The following is a 21,247-nucleotide window of genomic DNA, read 5'->3' as shown; positions in this document are numbered from 1 at the left end:
CCATGGGTATGCAAGCTTTGCCCGTACGGCGAACGGGTGGCGCCGACAAAGTGCGAGCCCACCTCTTGCATGAGAGTGGGCATGAGGTGAGGTTTTGCACGAATGTCACGCCTGAGAAGAGACGGGAACTTCTTGACAAGCTTAGCGTCTACGAAGCGGTCGAAGCGACAAGAAGGACACCATGAGTGGCCGTGGATCCCGTGACGATGGGGAGAGGAACTCAAGCCTCTACAACGGAGTCATGTGGTGGATTGGGATCATGCACACCATCACCTTCACCATCAAGTCGGAATGTTACTCCATCCACGACGCCGGCACCCTCCATCTCCACGGTCTCTCAATCATTACGTGGCTCACGGCAACAATCTACACTTGGGGAGAATTGGAACCCCAAGTTAAAGGAGGAGGTGGATATGGCGGTGGCCCGCTTCTTCTTCCGTGACCACATTGCCTTTCAAGCGGCTAGGTAAGTGCAATCGATCATTGGCAATTCATCATTCATGTTTTCATCATCCTAGTTCCCTTCTCATTAGTAAATTACTTTCTTGAATAGGTCGGAATACTTCAAGGTCATGGTTAAGAAGATTGGGGAGTATGGCTCAACCTATACGCCCCCCTCATCCGAGAGCTTGCGCACTACATTGCTCGAGAAGGAGAAGCGCATTGTAGAGCAAGCGGCCGACAACACAAAGCGGCAATGGGAGAGGAACGGAGTCTCCCTCATTGTGGATGGATGGAGCGACACCCGCAAGAGGAGTATTCACGGCATGGTTGCATATTCCCGCGGAGAGATGTACTTCATCTCATCTCATGATGCATCCGGCACTGGGAAGAGCGTGGATGTGCTTGCGGCGGAGTGGGCTATCACCATGGAGATCGTTGGCCCCGAGCATGTAGTGGGCTTTGTTGCGGATGGGGAGCCTTCCAATAGGGCGGCGGGAGCTATTCTCCAAGGTATGTATGGACATGTCACGGTGTCCTTTTGTATGGCTCATTGCCTAAACAACCTCCTCAAGGACATCGGGGCATTACCATGGATCAGCCCGCTCATTGAGGAGGCCAACACCATGGTCTCCTTTGTCCTCAACCACCAAAGACTTCGGCATGAGTTCAACAAGAGGTCCTGTCTCTCTCCTCAAATATTTTGACACCCGGTTTGCCTACAACTTTCTCATGTTGGGCCGGTTGAAGGATTGTAGCGGTGCTTTGAGGGGGCTTTTCCTTAGCGACGAGTTTGTCGCCATGGAAGAGTCCCATACAAACACTGGCCAAGAGTGTAGGCTACGGGCGGATGACGCCTCTTGGTGGGAGCGTGTGAAGACCACAGATGCTATGGTGAGGCCCATAGTCCACCTATTGAGGATTGTAGACGCTATGCAACCATGCATAGGCAAGGTCTACGAGGCCCATGGATCGCATGATAGAGAAGTTGAAAGACTTCGTGCCTGACGAAGACAGATACGAGGAGATCCATGCCTTGTGTCTAGGAAGGTGGAATTCCTACTACTCTCCATTGCATGCAGCAGCTTATGTGGTGGACCCAGAATTCCAAGGCAACAAGCAGGAGAGCGACCGGGAGGTGCGCGCTGGATGGAGGATCATCTTGGATCGTCTTGTGCCTGATGCATCGGTTAGGCGCAAGATCAGGGACCAGCTTTCGATGTATAGGTCATTTCATGGCTCCTATGGCTGTCATGATGCACAGGTTGACCGCTCCAAAGTTGGTGCTGCTCTATGGTGGGAGGACTTTGGTTCAGATGGACCGGAGCTACAGCAGCTTGCCATCCGCATACTTAGCCAGGCCGTCAGCTCCTCTTGCTTGGAGTAACTTTGGAGTACCTACAGCCACATTGCCTCTAGGAAGAGGAACCGACTCGGGGTAGAGCGTGCCAATGACCTTGTCTTCGTCAGTGCGAACTTGCGAATGCTTTGCAAGAGCGTGACCAAGAAGGCAGATTTCTTCACCGAGTGGGAGATGAGTCAACAAGAAGAGCAACAAGAGGATGAGGTTGTCATGAGAATATATTTTAAGTCCTCTAGAAAAATATTATTTATCCCCTCTTGAGTAATTTGGGGACGCCTAGGTTACTCTTGCGTCATGCTGGCTAGGTTAATATCGTGGGTGACACCACTATAAATATTAATACGTGCGGTATATGACGTATGTTTGAGGCCATCTATGATTATTTCAGTTAGGTTTGTATGGCAGGGTGATTCCTGGGGTACTTACGCCTGGTAGTCATGAGTTGGTTATGATTTGTGCCTGTTTAATATTTGTGGGATTAATTTAATTATTAATTGGGCTTATATTTTCAGGTGATGAAGACTATGGGAATTGGAGAGTTTACTTTGGAAGAAATATCTTGGTTCATCACATTTCATTTTTGGCAAGCATAGTAGCTTGCAACCTTAGCAAATGATTTTTTCATTTTGAACTTTAGGAAAGATACATTTATAATGTGGAATTTATTAAAGCCTATGGCTTTACCCTAGTCCCAATATTATATACTCTATTTTTGTTAAAGAAGAGTGCCGTGCTCTCTAAAAGCACATTTTGTATATTTTGGGGGCTATGGCCTAATTTTGGTGGAAAGAAAGCTAATAAAGAAATAGTCTTGTGTGGGGAAAGGCCACGCACAAGAGGGGGGAAGATTGCACCCAACATGGTCTATTGAGCTAAGTATTTTAATTTTGTTAAGTGTTTGAATTTCAATTGATTTGATTTAGTTGAAGCTTGCAAAGCATTGGTTTTTATGGTTGAATCAATTCTTGTGAATTCTCTACTCTTCCACAATCTATCCTAGAATAAGATTCCGGTTGTAGTGGTATCGGAGCTTGGGCTAGGAGATTTGTGGAGAAGGTAGGAAAGGGCTTCAACTTCTCAAAAATCAAGAAAGTGCAGGAATTTATCCATTGGACAGAAGGGTGCTTTGTAGGTCTTTACCCAAAGGTCAAAAATTCAAAACTAGATCTACTCTCAAACCCACTCACCACCCTGCAAAACCATGCCTCTCTATCAAAAAGTGGTTTTTCTAAATACTCAGAGAAATCAAAATCTGACCGCATGGATGAAATCCCCATAGCCAGAAGCCTCACAGTATTTTCTTCGAAATCAGAAAGCTTCAAGCACTAGCAAATCTATAATGGACGGAGCATATTTATCTGTGTAAAAGCCATCAAAAAAAAAAATCACAAAAAAAAATCCATGAAGAAGGCGCAACGCGGCAGCCTGCCGGCGCAAATCGGCGCTTGGGTGTGATTAAAAAAAAAATCCCATAAGCTTAATCTCCATAAGCTTAATCACTCTTTACTCTAATCCTACTTTTCCCAAACCCCATGCAAGTCACATCACCTTTTTGAGCCTTTACCCCTCCTATTTTCAAATTTGAAGAGAAATTCAAAAAGGTTTCCAATTTTGAAATTTCTGGGTGCAGAAAAGTGATTTACAGGTTTTAAAAGGCTTAAAAATTGCCTAGAAAAGGCCAGAAAATTCCAAAATCATTTCTGAAAAATTCTAAAAATTTTCAAAAAATATTACAGAGATTGGGCAAGGTTTACAGGATTATTTCAGCAGGTTTCAAAGTGCAGAAAATTATTTCATCAACAATTCGACTAGCCCAAGTCTCGTGAATCACGCGGAATCGTTCGGGATTTGTTTGAAGCGACGAGAATTCAATTCAGCCATTGAATAGCGTCTTTGTTCAGCTTCAACCAAGATCAAATTGCGGGAGAAAAATAAGATAAGTACTTACATTTGCTTTATTTATTTACATCAAATAAAATAAAATTTTATTTATCTACATCATTTGCACAAGCACTATGGCAGATTTTCCTATCTCGCCATCAATTCAAGAGCAACTCCTTTCTTTACAACATCAAATTGTAGAAGAGAGAGAGAAGCGTATTGAATTGGAGAGACAGCTCACGAGTCGTAGACGCAAGCGTGACTCTTCGCTATCTTTTGATGACGAAGATGACACTATCCAAAGGGCTGTAAATGCTACATTACAAGCACAAAGGTCACAAAAAGAATCTAAGATAAGTCGGAAAGCTTTCACATTTCAAAATTATGATGGAAAGAAGGATGCTAGGGTCATTCTAGCTTGGCTTAGTCAACTAGATGACTATTTTTCAGGAGAAAAATTTTCAGAGAGTGATAAGATTAAATGTGCAGTCAATCATTTGGTAGACAGCGCAGCTTTATGGTGGAGTGTAATAAAGCAAGGTCGTGACAAGCCAGATTCTTGGAAAAGATTTCAACGACTGGTTAAAAAGCACTTTTTACCCTCACAATTCAAGTCTAAAGTTAGGCACCAATGGGACACTTTGCATCAACTTGAAAAGGAAACTATGTCACAGTATGTAGAAAAGTTCTGGAATACTTTATTACAGGTGTAGGTTGTGGAGAGAGTCAGCGAGAAGGACCAAAAGAGGAAATTCATTTCGGGCCTTAGATCTACCATTAGGGCCGATGTGAATATGTTTTGACCTCATTCACTATGTACTGCAATATCTTTGGCAACTAATTCCGAACGCAAAAATGGTTTTCCTAAAGAGATTAAAGCACATGAGGGTACTTCTTCTAAACCATTTACTAAATCTTTTTATGCTTCAAAGAAGATGTATAAACCAGGTTATGACAAAGGCAAGGCCGAGGTTAAAGGCAACATGAGTACCAATAAGAAAGTCAATGGTGGAAAACCGAAGGCACCTCCTATCAAATGTTTCAAGTGCCACAAAGAAGGACATATAGCCCCGAATTGTCTGGAGCGTACCAAGAATTCGACACTAGCAGCAGCAGCAGCTCGAGTCAATATGATTGAAGAAGACGACAATGAAGAAGAATCATTCAAGCAAGAGGGTAATTCCGATCCAGACTACTCAGAACAAGAAGGTAAACCTCATGTTCATTCTTTGCTTAAAATAAAAGGAACAATAAATGGACATGAAGTTGTTATTTTGCATGATGATGGTAGTACACATGATTTCATTTCTGAAAAGGCACTTAGAGCATTAAATCTTCATTCTTCACCTATGCACTATAAAGTCAAAGCAGCATTTACTGGAACAAAGTATAATTGCATGCAAGAGGTGAAAGGTTTGGATTTATGCATCAAGCCTTTAACAGAAAAGAGGGATTTCTTAGTTGCACCTTTACAAGGGGTAGATATAATTTTGGGTATGCCTTGGAGACACATGTACAACCCTATTATAGACTATGACACTCATAGCATTTCTCTAAGGAAGGACAGTGAAAATATTATCCTCCAGTGTCTAGTCAAAGGAGAAATGAGTCCTTTGTTGAGTCACACTCAAGCAAAGAGAGCTCTAAGAAAAAGAGACAAGACTTATATGGTATGGGTTAACCAGCTTGATGCTGAGTCTGACACATCCAAAAGTCCAAAGTTTGATCTTTTTATCTCCAAATTTAGTGACTGTTTCATGGAAGATCTACCTCTAGGATTACCTAAGTCTAGGCCTGAGGATCATAGTATTGACTTATTGCCTGGAAATTCTCCGCTGTGTGTAGACTACCGTGCATTGAATAAGATTACTGTCAAGAACAGATATCCTATTCCTAGGGTAGATGATCGTCTTGACGAGCTTAGAGGATCAAAGATCTTTAGCAAGATTGACCTAAAGTCTGAGTATCATTAAGTTCGCATGACTGAATCAGACATTTTCAAGACAGCTTTTAAACACAAACTGGTCATTATGAGTTTTTGGTTATGCCATTTGGTTTGACCAATGCTCCAGCTACTTTCAGCCGTATGATGAATCGCATATTCCTTAAGTTTCAAAGTTTTGTTATAGTGTTCTTTGATGACATTCTTGTTTTCAGCAAGGATCGACAAGAGCATGAACAACACTTGGAACAAGTGTTCAACCTTTTGAGAGAAAATGAATTGTATGTCAATCCTGAAAAGAGTTCTTTCTTTCAAGAAGAGATTGAATACTTAGGTCATATAGTGTCGGCTGAAGGGATTCGTGTAGATCCTAAGAAAATTGAGTGTATAGCTTCTTGGCCTACGCCTAGAAACATACATGACCTTAGATCTTTTCTTGGCCTATGTAGTTATTATAGGAAGTTCGTCAAGAATTTTGCTTATATTGCTTATCCTTTGACTGAACTCCTTAAGAAAGCTACAAATTTCAATTGGACTGAAAAGCAAGATAAATCTTTTGCAACACTCAAGTATGCTTTAACACAAGCACCAGTCCTAACACTACCTGATTTTCAAAGACCATTCTTTATAGTAGTGACTGATGCTAGTGGCAAAGGATTTGAGCTGTTCTTATGCAAGACAACCATCCTATTGCTTATCAGAGTAGAAAGCTTAAGCCTGCAGAGCAAAATTATAGCACATATGACAAGGAATTAGCAGCAGTAGTGCATGCTTTGAAAATCTGGAAGCATTACCTAATGGGTTCTGAATTTCTTATCAAGACGGATCAACAAAGCATTAGGCATTTGCTTACGCAACCCCTTATTTCAGATAGGCACATGGGCATCTTTCATTCAAAGTTTCCAACCTCTGATTCAATACCAACTTGGAAAAGAAATGTTGTTGCCGATGCTTTGAGTCGAAGACCAAATATCAACAACATTTCCATTATTGAAAGTGAACCATTTGTACTTATGAAGTTGATCCAGATTTTTCTGAAATATGGATCAAATTGCGTGAAAACAATTGGACACCTCAAGGAAGTTATTCTCATAATGATGGCTATCTTTTCTTTGAGAAAAGATTGTGTGTTACTCAACCTTATAGACAACTAGTCTTGGAAGAGATGCACCAACCACCATTTGTGGAACATAGAGGAGTTTCCGCAACCTTTCAAGTAGTTTCTCGAGAATTCTTTTGGCCTCATTTGAAGAATGATGTAGCTAAATTTGTAGCTGAATGTAACATTTGCCAAGCAATTAAAAGCTACAAAGGCAAAGCTTTAGGATTGCTTATGCCTCTATCCATTCCTGATAGACCATGGGAACAAGTGTCTATGGACTTCATTACTGGCTTTCCTACTACTTCCAGTCATCATGACATGATTTGGACAATAGTGGACAGGTTTAGTAAGCAAGCCTATTTCATTCCATGTAAAAAGACACTAACTTCTCAGCAAGCCGCGAATATATTTGTCAAGCAAATCTTTGTTCATCATGGACTACCCAAAGTGATAGTTTCTGATAGAGATTCTAAATTTTGTAGTCACTTTTGGGTTGCTCTTTTCTCAAACTTAGGCACTAAGTTAGATGTTTCCACGGCTTTCCATCCGGAATCGAATGGACAGACCGAAGTCACAAATAGCACTATCTTAGATATGCTTAGAGCCTATGTTTCCCAGCAACCTAGTGCATGGGATAAGTGCATACACTTACTCCAATTTGCTTATAATAATACTCCTCATATTGCTACTGGTCGAGCACCATTTGAGATTATCTATGGTAGAGCTTTGTCTATTCCGGCTACTAGACTCTCCCATAAGATTGAAGCTGCCGACCAATATGTTAGAGACTTTGATCGCATTTTATCTGAAGTGCGTGATTGTATTGCAAGACCTCAAGAGAAGTATACATCTCAAGTAAATAGGAAGCGTAAAGATTTTTCATTTCAAGAAGGTGATTATGTACTTTTGAGAATTGAAAAACGGCGATTAAAGAGTGTGGAAAAATTTCCTGCAGTGAAGCTAGCGCCTAGATATTATGGGCCATTTAAAATCCTTCAAAAGATTAATGATGTGGCCTATAGACTAGAGCTTCCATCTAATTGGAATATCCACAATTCTTTTCATATCCATCTCTTGAAACCCTTTCGCGGAACACTTTCTACTCACCCAACATATGAGGAACCACCTCTTATTGAAGGAGAGGAAGAAGTACTAGTTCCTGATGCTATAATTGACCAAGAGATAACAACATCAAGAACAGGTAATCAATACTTCAAGTATCTTTTGACTTTCAAGAATCATCCTCAAGAAGATGCTAAATGGATGCCTAAGAGATTTTTCCGAGTTTACCCTGAAAACCCAACAAATCCGCTCAATTGAGGACAATTGCAAACTCAAGCAAGAGGGATGTCATGAGAATATATTTTAAGTCCTCTAGAAAAATATTATTTATCCCCTCTTGAGTAATTTGGGGACGTCTAGGTTACTCTTGTGTCATGCCGGCTAGGTTAATATCGTGGGTGACACTACTATAAATATTAATACGTGCGGTATATGATGTATGTTTGAGGCCATCTATGATTATTTCAATTAGGTTTGTATGGCAGGGTGATTCCTGGGGTACTTACGCCTGGTACTCATGAGTTGGTTATGATTTGTGCCTGTTTAATATTTGTGGGATTAATTTAATTATTAATTGGGCTTATATTTTCAGGTGATGAAGACTATGGGAATTGAAGAGTTTACTTTGGAAGAAATGTCTTGGTTCATCACATTTCATTTTTGGCAAGCATAGTAGCTTGCAACCTTAGCAAATGATTTTTCCATTTTGAACTTTAGGAAAGATACATTTATAATGTGGAATTTATTAAAGCCTATGGCTTTACCCTAGTCCCAATATTATACACTCTATTTTTGTTAAAGAAGAGTGCCGTGCTCTCTAAAAGCACATTTTGTATATTTTGGGAGCTATGGCCTAATTTTGGTGGAAAGAAAGCTAATAAAGAAATAGTCTTGTGTGGGGAAAGGCCACGCACAAGAGGGGGGAAGATTGCACCCAACATGGTCTATTGAGCTAAATATTTTAATTTTGTTAAGTGTTTGAATTTCAATTGATTTGATTTAGTTGAAGCTTGCAAAGCATTGGTTTTTATGGTTGAATCAATTCTTGTGAATTCTCTACTCTTCCACAATCTATCCTAGAATAAGATTCCGGTTGTAGAGGTGCAGGAGCAGCATGCCAGTGAGGATGAGACTGAGGATGAGCTTGATGCTTCTTTGGCACAAGCTACCCATGACCATGAGGCGAGCACTTCACGTGGATGATCATTCATGGATCATGATTCATGGGCCTTACTACTTAGCTCTAGCCTCTAGTCTTCAACACTTTTTTGTCATTGACTCATTTGAGTCCATCCATGTATTCTGCCTCCTTAAGGCTTAGTCCTGACTCCTGACTCTTGAGTCACGACTCATTTTGTATCTACTTAATTATTAATATGACTCAAAAGCTTACCATTTTAGTGTAAATTTGTGCTCATTTTGATATTGTTCCAAAGTAGAATAAGTGTAGAGTAGAAAAATTTAAAAAAAAAAGTATTTTTTGAGTGCCGTTCCCTCCCCCGTCCCCGTTTCCTACTTATGGCTGTCCCCCGTCCCGTCCCCGTCCCCGTCCCCCGTCACCGTCCCCCGTCCCCGTCCCCCGTCACCGTCTCCCGTCCCTTGTGACTATGGTAGCAGCCTCCCTCTACACAGTACCAGAGCAGCCACCACTACCGAACCCTCTAGAGCCTTGTCCACCCACTTCTACCTTCTTCATAGCAGAGATGGTGAGGAGGGCCATCAACATATTGCATACAGAGAGGGCACAGGATCATGAGGGCATTGTAGCCGAGCATTTCATACATGCTAGAGATATGATTGCAGACTTGCTAGCTCTCATGTTTAATAGAGCCATGTGTGAGGGGTTTCCTGGGACTTGGAGTACTTCCACGATTGTGCCGGTACTCAAGTCTGGAGATCCGAGCCTGCCGACTAACTACCGCACCATTATGATTGGTCACTCGCTGGCCAAGCTATATGCCTCTATTCTTGAGCAGGAGTTGAGCAGATGGGCAGAGAGACAAGGGGTCCGAGCTCAGGGACAGGCCGGTTTCAGGAGGAGATTCTCTACTTTGGATCATATCTTTACCCTCAGGGCTATCATTGAGGACGGCAAAGCACATGGGAGGAGGATCTACTGTGGCTTTGTGGATTTCCGCAAGGCCTTTGATACAGTGCCCAGAGCTAGACTGATGCGCAGGCTGCAAGACTTGGGGGTTCCATGTGAGCTCATTTGGGGTATTATGGCACTTTATGAGACGGTAGTTGGGCAGGTGCGGACTTCAGAGGGTCACTCCCAGCCAGTACACTCCACTATAGGGGTGAAACAGGGCTGCCCGCTCTCTCCGATTCTATTTGGACTATACATTGATGAGATCTCTGATTATATTGGGACACGAGGGGACAGAGGAGCCCAGTTGGTTGGCACTTGGATACCTCTGCTCTTATATGCTGATGATATTGTGCTTATAGCAGACTCACCAAAGGGTATGCAGAGGCACTTGGATACTTTACATGCTTATGCACAGGACAGTGGGCTCTCAGTTAACCTTGGTAAGACCAAGATTATGGTGTTTAACACTACAGCTAAGTGGGTCTGGAGATCAGCGCCTATTTTCACATATGGGCAGGAGACAGTGGAGTATGTTCACTCATACACATATCTTGGAGTGGTGTTCATTGGGCCCACATTTTCCATGAGGGGGGCAGCAGAGGCCAGATTGACTAGAGGATATGCAGCACTAGGTCTAGAGAGGATGTGCTCATAGGTACAGTTTCAGGAGCCATGCACTAAGCTGTGGCTTTTTGACACGCTGGTCACATCGGCTATGCTATATGGAGTACAGATCTGGGGGCCTATCCTAGATCGTCATTGTCGATCAGGACGCACATACGATGGATGGAGATTGATGCAGAGACCACTTGTGTCCATGATCTCCAGGATGATTCGGGCTAAGGCCTTGGTACCCCATGAGATTATCCGAGCCGAGATGGGAGCACCCCATGAGATTATCCGAGCCGAGATGGGAGCACCACCGATCGTAGTCGAGGCTCTTACTAGATCAGTGTCCTTCATTCATAGCACCTGGGAGCTTCCCCGACACCGGTGTGCATGACTTGCTTTAGAGTCCTCTCATCAGCTAGCCATGGAGGGAGACACTTCATGTTGGTATGCGCAGATAGCATCCTGGTTTGAGCTCCATGGGTTTAGTTTAGACAGACTTCCACCCTTCTAGTACTCTCTGGAGGCACCCTCTCTCACCTTGACACATTCTGAGATTAGTAGAGTCATCAGACAGGACCTCATTCAGTTGGACACTAGGAGGACATGGCTAGAGCCCTCACAGGAGTTGGGGATGAAGATGGCTTTCTATAGAGACCATCTTCTCCGCACCAATGAGGATGGCTTTATACTTAGACCGAGCTACATGGATACCCATCTGTCTCATGGATTGAGGTGCGCCATTGGGCAGATCCGCACCTCTTGACATCAGTTAGAGATAGAGACAGGCAGATTTAGAGGCATACCTCCAGGGGACAGGATTTGTCAAATTTGTTGGATAGAGCCAGAGACGGAGGAGCACAACATCTGTCGAGATTCGAGGGCGCTACCATTGCCTTTTCAGAGAGGGATTTGGACCACTGGCTAGAGTCATGGACTATTGTGATCAGCGATGCTTGGGTTTTTATCTCCTGGAGATCCACAAGCTCACAGAGTCCATTATCAGGAGCAGACACCCGACTGGCAGGGAGTCCACACAGAGACAGATTACTGACTTCTTTAGAGGGACTACCCGGGAGGAGTGGGCACCCCGTGGGACTCTAGATGAGAGAGCTATCCAGTTGGGCAGATGCAGACGCCGGAGGGTTCACGGATCCTCACATCGGAGACGGTGCCTACACCGGAGGATTCAGAGCATCATTGCGAGGCATCGGGCTCGTCCGACCAGGCATCTCACTATGGCAGATATCCAGGCCATCCGGCAGAGACCCATGCTAGAGCTCCTAGGATGATTACGACTCCAGCCATATACTGTTGTACTCACTGTCACTTTTGTACTCCCCCATATTCATGTATTCATGTATCCATGTACTCATGTACCCCATTTTGACTAGTAGCATTAGCTTCCCACTCTCCCTAGTTGCTCCTTCCGGATGCTCCCTACTGATGTATTGTAGGGCTAGATACTTACCTTCAGTTCTTTCTTTTCTTTTCCAGACAGTGTATCAGATGTCACATTGTTGTAACTTTGGTCTCATAGGTCACTTTGGCCTTTTGAAGACGTTAATATGACATTTCATTTCATTTCATTTCTTCTTTAGCAAAGAGGTCTTCCCCTATATAGCCCTTGGGCTTGCCAGGTTTATTTCCTTGACCTTGGCGAGATCATCGTAAGATGTTCCTAGCTTCACATCATGGGTTCTTTGGGCCTTTTTATATTGAACAAAACGGCATCCTACGTTGTAGGCCCTACAGTGTTTGGGGACTTGTTTAGTTTGCTTAGCTTTAGTGCATTCTTCCTCCATTAGCTTTCTGGCTTCGTTCTTAGCTAGTGCCAATTTTTTGTTTCGTGCTTTGCACGCAGAGTGGCAAAGCTTTTGGGTTCCGACTGGGAAACGGTTGACCCTTCCTTTTTTGTGGTCATGGTGTTGGCTGGAATAGAGAACTCATCGACTCCTTTTGCCCGACTTGGCAGAAGTAGGTGTCACCATTTTGGGCATCTCCAGAATTCATGTGTGTGGAAGGACTTTGGATGCCCAAAAGATCAAGAATGTACAAGCTTTGGGAATGGGGGATTATCCAGTGTTCGTAGCATGGTCCAAGTACTCGAGACAGTTTCTTGGACACAGAAATGGGTTTTGGAGCTCAAGTGTCAAGTGGAAAAGTATGTATGGCAAACTCTTGAGGATTTGGGGGAGATCGAGCAATGAAACGGGTTTCTACATGGTGCTTACATGTATTTCTCATGTGGTGTCATCACCTCCGGAATTCGACAGAGATCGAGTATTGCCAAAGCGCCGATGTGAAATTAGCTATCATTTGGGATATTTTTAGAGCTGAAGATTGTGGTTTTTTTGGCCTTTGGATTTGGGACATGTGGCAGATAAGAGGATAAAAGTGAGACAAGTGTCCTCACACTTTTCAATTCAGCTCTACACATGGCATTGTAGCATTTTCTTGCTTATTTGAACATGACAGAGTTATCTCTTGGGCGAGTTTGAGCTTCAAGCAGGTTTTTGGAGGCTAAAAACTCTGATTTTTCAGCATTTCTCTTCATTTCTTAGCCCACCATAGCCATATCCAGCTTGGGGAAGATGATTTTCACTACTCTGCACCATCGTGCACACCCGGATGGCTATTTTTCAGCAAAACAGTCCTATAGCTTGCCGAAATATCTGGTTTTATGTGATGTACAGGCTGTTATACTAGTTTATGCGCTCATGGATGAGCCACACGGGCTGGTATACAGGTTTTGGGCGCTCATGGATGCGACATACAAGCTGTTTTTTTTTTTTTTCCGAGAAAAGATCCTTTCATTAGTTATATAAAAACGCCTGTAGGGCTACAAAAGATCTCTCCTGCTCATAAGAGAAACAGAGCAGTGAATACAGCAGGGCAGCCCGGGAGACTCTCCCTAGGTGCTGCAAAATACAAGCATCAGTACAAAGGACTGAGAGGCTAAGTCATACAATAGGGGGGGGGAAGAGCCAAACAGGTGGCCTGTAGTGCCAACGGGGGGATCCCGTGTGTAAGGTGTAGAAAGGGCCACAGCGCCAAGTGGTGTGAAAGGCCTGGCGCCGCAAGATCGCCTCATCCGAGTCTCCCCGGATGCGGTCGTACTGTCCTCGCAGGGTGTGGATCAACTCCTGCCAAATCCCCCGTACAGTCTCTGCTGGTGGCTCCAATCTCCCCTCAAAGGCCGTAAAGCACCGGGCCCTCCAGGTGAACCAGATGGTGAGGCTGCTGAGGAGCTCCCATCGTAAATCCCTCTCCTGTGTCCAGCTGGCGGACGAGAAATCCGGTGCCGGAACCAGGCGAGGCTGGCCCCTAATAAATCTGATGGCCTGACTGCCCTGCTCCATCTCATAGCCCATAGCAGGCCCTGACGAAGTCGACCAAGCAGCGGCACCCCACGTAAACATACCCTCTGGAGAGAGGGGAGCCAGAATACGCAGCATCCGCAGCCAAATCTGCTGTGCCTGAGGGCAATCCCAAAGGCAATGTCTTTGTGTCTCCATAGGGTGGCCGCATCGGACGCAGGCCGCCGGAAGACCGCTGTAAACAAGCCAAGTGCCAACTGCTGAGCCCCTGTGGGCGACCAGCCACTGAAAAGTCGAGATCCTGCGGGCCTGCCGACTAGCCCAGAGCCGAGCCCAAAAATCCTCCAGGAACTCCTGTGAGAGTCCCTGTAGCCGCCAATGCCCCGCTGCCGCGCTGGAGAGACCGTCCTCCTCGTCGTCAAAATATGCCGCCCTAGCCGAACAGTATACTGGAAAAAGGTAATCTTTGTGGCCTCAAGGGATGCATAAGGATCATGCCACTCGTACTCCCCGGGGTCCCATTGTAGCCGGGCCAAGGGGCGCGCTGCATATGCCCATATGCGCCAATTCGGGAGCACATCAGCAGGGTCGGGGTCAATATGCCACTTCCGAGAAGCAGCGGCCACTACCCGAATCCTCTGAAAGGTGCACTCTGCAACCAAAGGCGACTCCACCTCCACTCGTTGGAGTCTGCCCTCATCCTGAATCTCATAGTAGAGGCAACTGCCATCCTCAGTGCAAGCTCTGACAGCAATCAGGATCTCCAACTGTGTAAAGGCTCCCATCCACCGTGGGGTCACTGGCTCGAGAGGCGTGAACCACTCCTCTGTGAGTGCCTCCTGAATATCATCCCTCATAATCAACCCTCCTCTGAAGTGACTCAGCCTCTCCACCTGGATCTCCTCTGGGAGACTGCAGAAGGCCTGCCAGTCTCCAAAACTACGAGCTGGGCCTGTCGCTAAAGGTCCCCAGGCTAGACGAGGCCGAGAACCCAGCATATGACCTTGCTCTGTGTGAACCGCTGGGCTCCAGATGAGCGGCTGTCTGGCCCGCTCCTCAACACAAGAAGGAGGTCGCTGAGAGAGCCCCGGTCTCAGCAGCTCCCAAGCTCTCAGGATACTCAAAGCAAATCTGTCCTCCCATCCTCTACTGAGGCCTGTCCTCCTCATCTCTATGAAGATCCAGCGAATCTCTGGTGCCCAAGTGCCCCCTGCTGGGGGCGCCCGAGCCTGCAGTCGCTGCAAGAGGAGCTCTTTCCAACGCTCAGCGCCTGGAAGCAACCCCCGAACAATAAGCTTCCCCAATAAGGCTCTACTCTGATCGACTGGATCTATAATGCCCAAACCTCCCTGAGCTAGCGGAAGTGTAATAACTGCCCATGCAACCTTTGCCCGAGCTGGCTGACCGTCCCGCCCAGACCACAGAAAGTTCTTGATCAGCCTCTGTACCTGGCTGATGCAAGAGCTCGAGAAGATCTAGCAAACTTATGTACCACATGGTCGCTAACAGCACCTGATTTGCCACCACCACCCTCCCAGCCAAGGATAGTCGAGCTGTACTCCAATACAAAAGCTTCTTCCGAATGCTCAAAAGAAGCGGGGCAATCTGCTGCTCAGGTGACAAATCTAGGCCAATCTGGCATCCCAAATACCGCACTGCTGTGCCTGGAGGAATCCATCTAAAACCGGGGTCCGGGCTCCATGCCGGAGTGGGAGCACTACTGATCCAAAAGGCCACTGTCTTGCGCCAATTGATCAATGCTCCCGAAGCTGCACTAAAAACCTGGAGCGACTGCTCTGCCCGAAGAAGATTGGCCTCTTGGCCATGCAAAAATAAGCCCGTGTCGTCTGCAAACTCAGCATCAAGCAGGTCCTCCCCCCGGACTGGGAGCTGAAGTCCTCTCAAACCAACCTCCTCTGCCGTCAAATACATGCTCATAGCCCCCGCAAAGAAGAGAAAAAGAAAGGGGGCGAGGGGACACCCCTGACGGACTAATCTGGTCAGCTCAAAACTCGGCCCCCGTCCTCTTGCAATCAACACCTGGCTGCGAGCTGTGGAATACAGAGCCGCCACCCCTTTGATCCATCCTGGCTCAAAACCCAGGCGAAGCATAGTGCCCTCTAAGAAACCCCAATCAACTCTATCGTATGCCTTCTCAAAATCGAGAAGCATCACGACCAAGTCCTCGCCAAGAAATCTAGCTCGGGCCGTCGCCTCCCAGAAAGTAAAGATGTTGTCAAGGATACTGCGCTCCTTGACAAATCCTGTCTGAGTAGCATGAATCAACTCCCCCAGGAAGGGCTGGATCCTCAAACTCAAGGCCTTTGCTAAGACCTTGTAGACAGTATTGAGGATTGTAATAGGCCTCCAATGCCGAATATCATCTGATACTCCCTCCCCCTTGGGGATAAGATAGATCAAGCCCTCTGAAAAGCTCTGCGGCATCACCCCAGTGTCCAAAACATGCTGAAAGCCCCTGCGGAGGCCTGGCCCCAAAAGGTCCCAATAGCGCATAAAAAAGGCCGGCGTTAGGCGCACCAAGAACTGAACGCATACGATCTGTGACCCTCCTCTGCACATGGGCCCACACAGTCTGTCTGCAAGCATCTCTGTCCTCAGTGGCTGGCTCCGCTGAAAGCAGGTCTCTATAAAATGCAGTGGCAATGGCTCTGATCTCCCCGGGCTCAGTAGCTACCGAACCATCCGGTCTACCAAGCTGACGGACTCCTGCCCGAGCATAGCGGGGTCCAGTGATCTCAAAAACTCCCCAGTCACTCTATCACCAAGCTGCGTCCACTGAGAGGCCTGACGACGATAGTAAAACTCATGTCTCTGCTCCTCTGCCTCTCTAACCTCCTGGCGTGCCTGGCTCAACTGTGACGCCAACCACTCACATGCAGGCTGCTGCTCCTGGAGGCGTTGTAGCGAGGCAAGGCTGCATCTCAGCCGATGCTCCCGCTCGCGAATCTCTCCCAGCCGTGTCAAAGCTGCAGCATGCAGAAAAGAGCTAAGCTCGATGAGTCCCTGGGCACACTGGCCTGCTGCATCCTGGTCAGAGCACTGACTATCATGCCAGATCCTCTCAATGTCCTCAGCGAGACTGGGATTTGTAAGTACCCTCTCTGGGATCCTCAACTGCAAGCTGGGCTCCCGTGTCCTCTCCTCCCATGTCAGGATAACTGGCGCATGATCTGAAAATGAGGTGCCAGCGAGAATGCCGACGGAGCCCCCTTGCTCCCCTAACCAGTCGCCCACATAAAAGCGATCAATCCGTGATAGATTAGTCCCTCCCTGTCGGCGATCCGACCGAGAGAAACTAAGACTGTCCTGAGAACGGGAGAAGGCCCCATGCTGCCATGCATCAGTGATCCTCAGTGTCATGCAAAACCGGTCCCAAGCTGCAAGCTCCGTGCCGTGCACTGTAACATGACTGCCTCCCACCCTATCGGCCGGGTCCTCAAGCATGTTGAAGTCTCCCCCGACACACCAATGTGCGGCCTCTGGCAATGCATCCGTAACCTGGGTCCAGAACTCTGCTCTGGCACTAGCATGATTAGGCGCAAAGACATTGAGCACGCCCAATAGCTCATCATGCATCCTCAGAATGACATACTGTGCTCTACCAGGCACAATGATCCCTCGATCCACAATGGCCTGCCGCCATACATCTGCAATGACCATGCAAACTCCTCCCTATCCACCCAAAGGACCAAACCCTGCAGACCAAAAGGTATCCCATCTATCAGGCATCACCGAACCATATCTCCGGATCCTGCTCTCACCCAAGTGGTGCTCCTGCATCATCAAAATATCAATGCTGCCACCAACCAGGCATCTCTGAAGCTCCTGCCTCAAGCAACCTCGATAGCGTATAAAATGTGCTCCACCCAGGCCCTGTTCATTCCATGAGATGATCCTCATGGATGACCTGCTGAGGTGGATGCTGTCTCAGCCGTGCGGCGGGCCTTCGCAAGCGGCTTGGATGGAGAGTAGTCCCCATCCGAGCGGCTGCAAATCTGCCCACCCGGTGTACTGCAAGAATCACGGATCAGGCGCCAGTGGCTGTGGCCCATGGCGACTGCCTCCCGCTCTGATAGAGCAACCTCGTGTATACATACATATCCAGGGTCGCGTGCTAAGTCTGCCACTATACGCACGACCAAATGACGAATCCCTGAGGCATCCACACTCCCGGGATCCAAGAAAAAATGAGCCAACTCCCAGAGCCGGCCTATCACATCTGTCACCTCCAGGTCGCTCACATGATGAGAAAACTCAACTGCCTGAGTCTTCAAAGTGCTAAGAGCGAGCTCTAGAGTCCACTCCTGGTCGCAAGGGCCACATAGAGGGAACGAGAAGGCCACCGCTGAATCAAGTGCCTCCTCCCCGCGGGCCGGAGGTATCACTACATGAACTCGGATGGGTGCTGGCTCATGGGGGCCCTCTGCTCCAAAAAGCCGAGTGAAGGCGTAATCGAAAGCCTCCGATCGCTGTCTAACACCGAGGCGACTCAGCCAACTGCGGATAGATGATATCCGTGAAGCCCGAATCGGCATGGTAGGTCTCCTCTGTGGTGCTCGAGCGAGGTCGGTGCTCAGCGCCCTCCGGACTGCGGGCGAGCGCTAGGGGATTGCCAGGGTCTCCCGGGAAGGCGAGGCGGGTGGGGGGGAGGAGGGGGGGGCGAGGGGGGTGGAGAGGGAGCCGCCGTCGAGACCGGAGCGGGGGCGGGAGGAGGCGAAGGTGGAAGCGAGGCGGTGGGAGGGGATGGGGGTGGGGGGGGTGAAGGAGGGGGTGCTGGCATCTCCTGGTCCTCAGTCGCTACAGGTGTCTCCTCCTGGAGGGGAGCAAAGCTGTTCCTCACGAGAACCCAGTGAGGCTGAGACTGTGGCTGCTGCTGCAGCGGTCTCTGTGCGTGCTGCTGTGGCTGTCTCCCTCGGCGGCGCCCCTGTCCAGGCTGCCACTCCGAGGTCTCTGTGGCCTGAGCAGGTGTCCCGGAGGCAGCTTGCCGTGCCGCATCTGTGGGCGGGCCATCAGGGGCCTGCTGCTGTGGTGAGGGTCGAGGTCTCCTGCGAGGGTAGGCCTTGGCCAGATGGCCGACCTGCCTGCATATGAAGCACTGGTTCGGGAGCCCCGAGAACTCCACTCTTTGATCAATCCATCCCCCCCCTATCCTAGGTAGCTGAATGACCTTAGGAAGGGAGGAGATGTCAGACACCAAAACTCTGATGGAGGGTAGCCCAGCTGCTCTGGCCACCACTGAAGCTGCTGTGGGGCTAGTCTCGAGTACCGAGCCCACCAATGCTCCTAGCCGAGAGAGGAGCGGAAGATACTCCCGACGGAGTCCAGGGAAGCAAACTGTAACATGAAAAAGGCGCTCTCCCTGCTCAGCCGCTGCTGGGTCAAAGCCATGTTGCCAAGGTCTGAAGAAAGCCCGAGCACCCCTGATGTCAAGGGGACTCATGGCAAGGACCTTGGCCACACTCTGGGCGGTCTCGAACTCGATCTGATAATGTCCACGGCCCAGTAGCTGTACGTCCAGGATCTTGCCCACATCTGCAAGAAGGCGGGCCTGGAGAAGATCTCGGATCTCCCCTCTGTTGGGGCGAGTGCCGACTATACGGCAGATGGTGGAATGGGCCTGAAGGCGTTCCACCTCTGCGGTGAGGCTTGCTTCCTCTTCCGGCGAAAGAGAAAGCCTGATGGGGGTGTCCTCGGGGGCGGGCGAGGGGGCTGCGGGTGAGTCCCTCTGAGGCGAGGCGGGAGGAGTCTCCATCAGAGTCTGAAGCTCAGGCGTAGGCGAGGCGAAAGCGGAAATCCTGCTAGAAACGGGCTGCACACAGAGAGGCGGAAGACCGGAGGAAAAGGAAAAACAAAACCCCCTGGGGGCGGAAGTCAGCACGAAAGGGGAGGGGGGGGTGAAAAGGCGAAGGAGAAGCCGTGGGGGGGGGGCTATGCGAAAGAGGGGCGGGGAGGAGAAAATAAAGAGGAGAAATGCAGGCGGAGGGGGGGTCGGGGCGTTGCAGAGGAGAGGTGGGCGCGAAGAAGGGGGGGGGGGCGAGAAGGCGAGGAGGCGAGGAGGCGAGGGCGAGAGGGCGAGGAGGGGGCGCAGCAGCGAGGGAGGGGGGCGCAGCAACGAAGCAGGCGAAGGGGGGCAAGAAAGATGTGCGGCGGGCAGAGCAGCGAGGGAGGGGGGCGCAGAAACTACAGCAGGCGGGGGGGGCAAGAGCAAGCGCGAGGGGGCAAGGCAGGGGGCGCTGGTGTGCAGGACGCGCAAGCAGGGGCGGGGCGGAGCTTCAGCGAGCAAAAAAATGAAGAGGCTCACATACAAGCTTTATATAGGTTTATGAGTTCATGGATGAGCCACATGGGTTGGTTTACAGATTTATGTGCTCATGGAAGAGCCATATGGGCTGTCATACAAGTTTATGACGTATGAAAGAGCCATGTGGGCTGTTATACACGTTTGTCCGCCTATGGAAGGACATGTTGGATAGCCATATTGGATGAAGGACATGTTTATGATTGTATATGGATAATTCGGCATCTCCCATGGGGAGAGTAAGGCCCTCAAAGCTTGTACATGTTATATTTCTCCCTGGATAATGAAGTACTCCAAGGGGGGGAAGGGGGTCGGCCCATTCTGGCCTCTATAAGGTGTCAGTTGTGCAACTTTTATTTTCAGCTTTGTGGATTGTTTAATGGCTATGATTAAATGCCAAAATGTTTAATTGTGCGCATGGTCAAAGCGATGCACACCCACTTCCGTGCTTCCCGGGTGAGTTAACAGTAGGCATGTGTGTTAACCGCTTCCACATATCTCAGCCAATGTTCCTCACTCTGAAGCCATTGGAGAGTGCTTTTCCCGTAATGGTCTTTCCTCTCTCACACTCATAGGTTCATGGCTTGTAGCACTAGGCATACATGCGGCTATGAGCATGTGGAGGGATGTGATCTCATGTCCATCGGCCGCTGCAAATTTGGTACCCGTGCGTTTTGGGAGTATGTCCATGGTAGCAAGGATGTGCATCCAGTTCTTAGAGTCTTCTGGATCTGGGAGAGGTGCAAATTCCATGCTATCCCGTTCATCATTCATCGTTTTATGGCACGTTTGGCATAAGTGGACTGCCGTGGATCTGGCTGTCATCATTGAATCCTTTGCTAAGGGTATCCCACTCATAGGATGGATCTTCCAAGTGCATAGGTTGACCTTTAGCGTTCGGTCTTTCTTCCAGATGTAAATATGCTTCGTGTCCCAGTCATGTATCATTTTGGTTTCTCTCATGAAGGGATGTCCTAAGATGCAATCATAAGAAACAAACTGCTGGCCGAAGTTCATCACCCACGCTCAACTAGGCGCTCTTGAAGGAAAAAGGCCACAAAGATCGGCAAAACGGGATAGCCGTGTGGTTATAAAAATTGGGTCCCGATGAGGGTA

The 21,247-nt window shown here is 48.0% G+C and overlaps 2 protein-coding genes across 2 annotated transcripts in view; one reads left to right on the top strand and one right to left on the bottom strand.

Annotated features, from left to right (window-relative positions):
• LOC147633759 (protochlorophyllide-dependent translocon component 52, chloroplastic-like) overlaps window positions 1-21,247 on the bottom strand; it is a 79,667-nt gene that overhangs the window by 4,249 nt on the left and 54,171 nt on the right. The window lies entirely within an intron of this gene.
• Window positions 453-9,138, top strand: LOC147633760 (uncharacterized). The gene is made up of 2 exons (XM_086804789.1): window positions 453-2,008; window positions 8,893-9,138. Exon 1 carries the CDS (start codon window positions 1,409-1,411, stop codon window positions 1,826-1,828), a length of 420 nt encoding a protein of 139 aa, XP_086660915.1. The 5' UTR covers window positions 453-1,408; the 3' UTR covers window positions 1,829-2,008; window positions 8,893-9,138.

This window comes from Cibotium barometz, chromosome 11, assembly GCF_041138505.1.
Source record: "Cibotium barometz isolate CiBa-2024 chromosome 11, ASM4113850v1, whole genome shotgun sequence".
Taxonomy (NCBI): Eukaryota; Viridiplantae; Streptophyta; class Polypodiopsida; order Cyatheales; family Cibotiaceae; genus Cibotium; species Cibotium barometz.
The sequence above is the reverse complement of the archived record's forward strand: the minus strand, read 5'-3'. Positions and strand labels throughout refer to the sequence as shown.

Coding starts and splice junctions, on each gene's coding strand:
- LOC147633760 (XM_086804789.1), top strand. CDS start 1,409: ATGGATCGCATGATAGAGAAGTTGAAAGACTTCGTGCCTGACGAAGAC.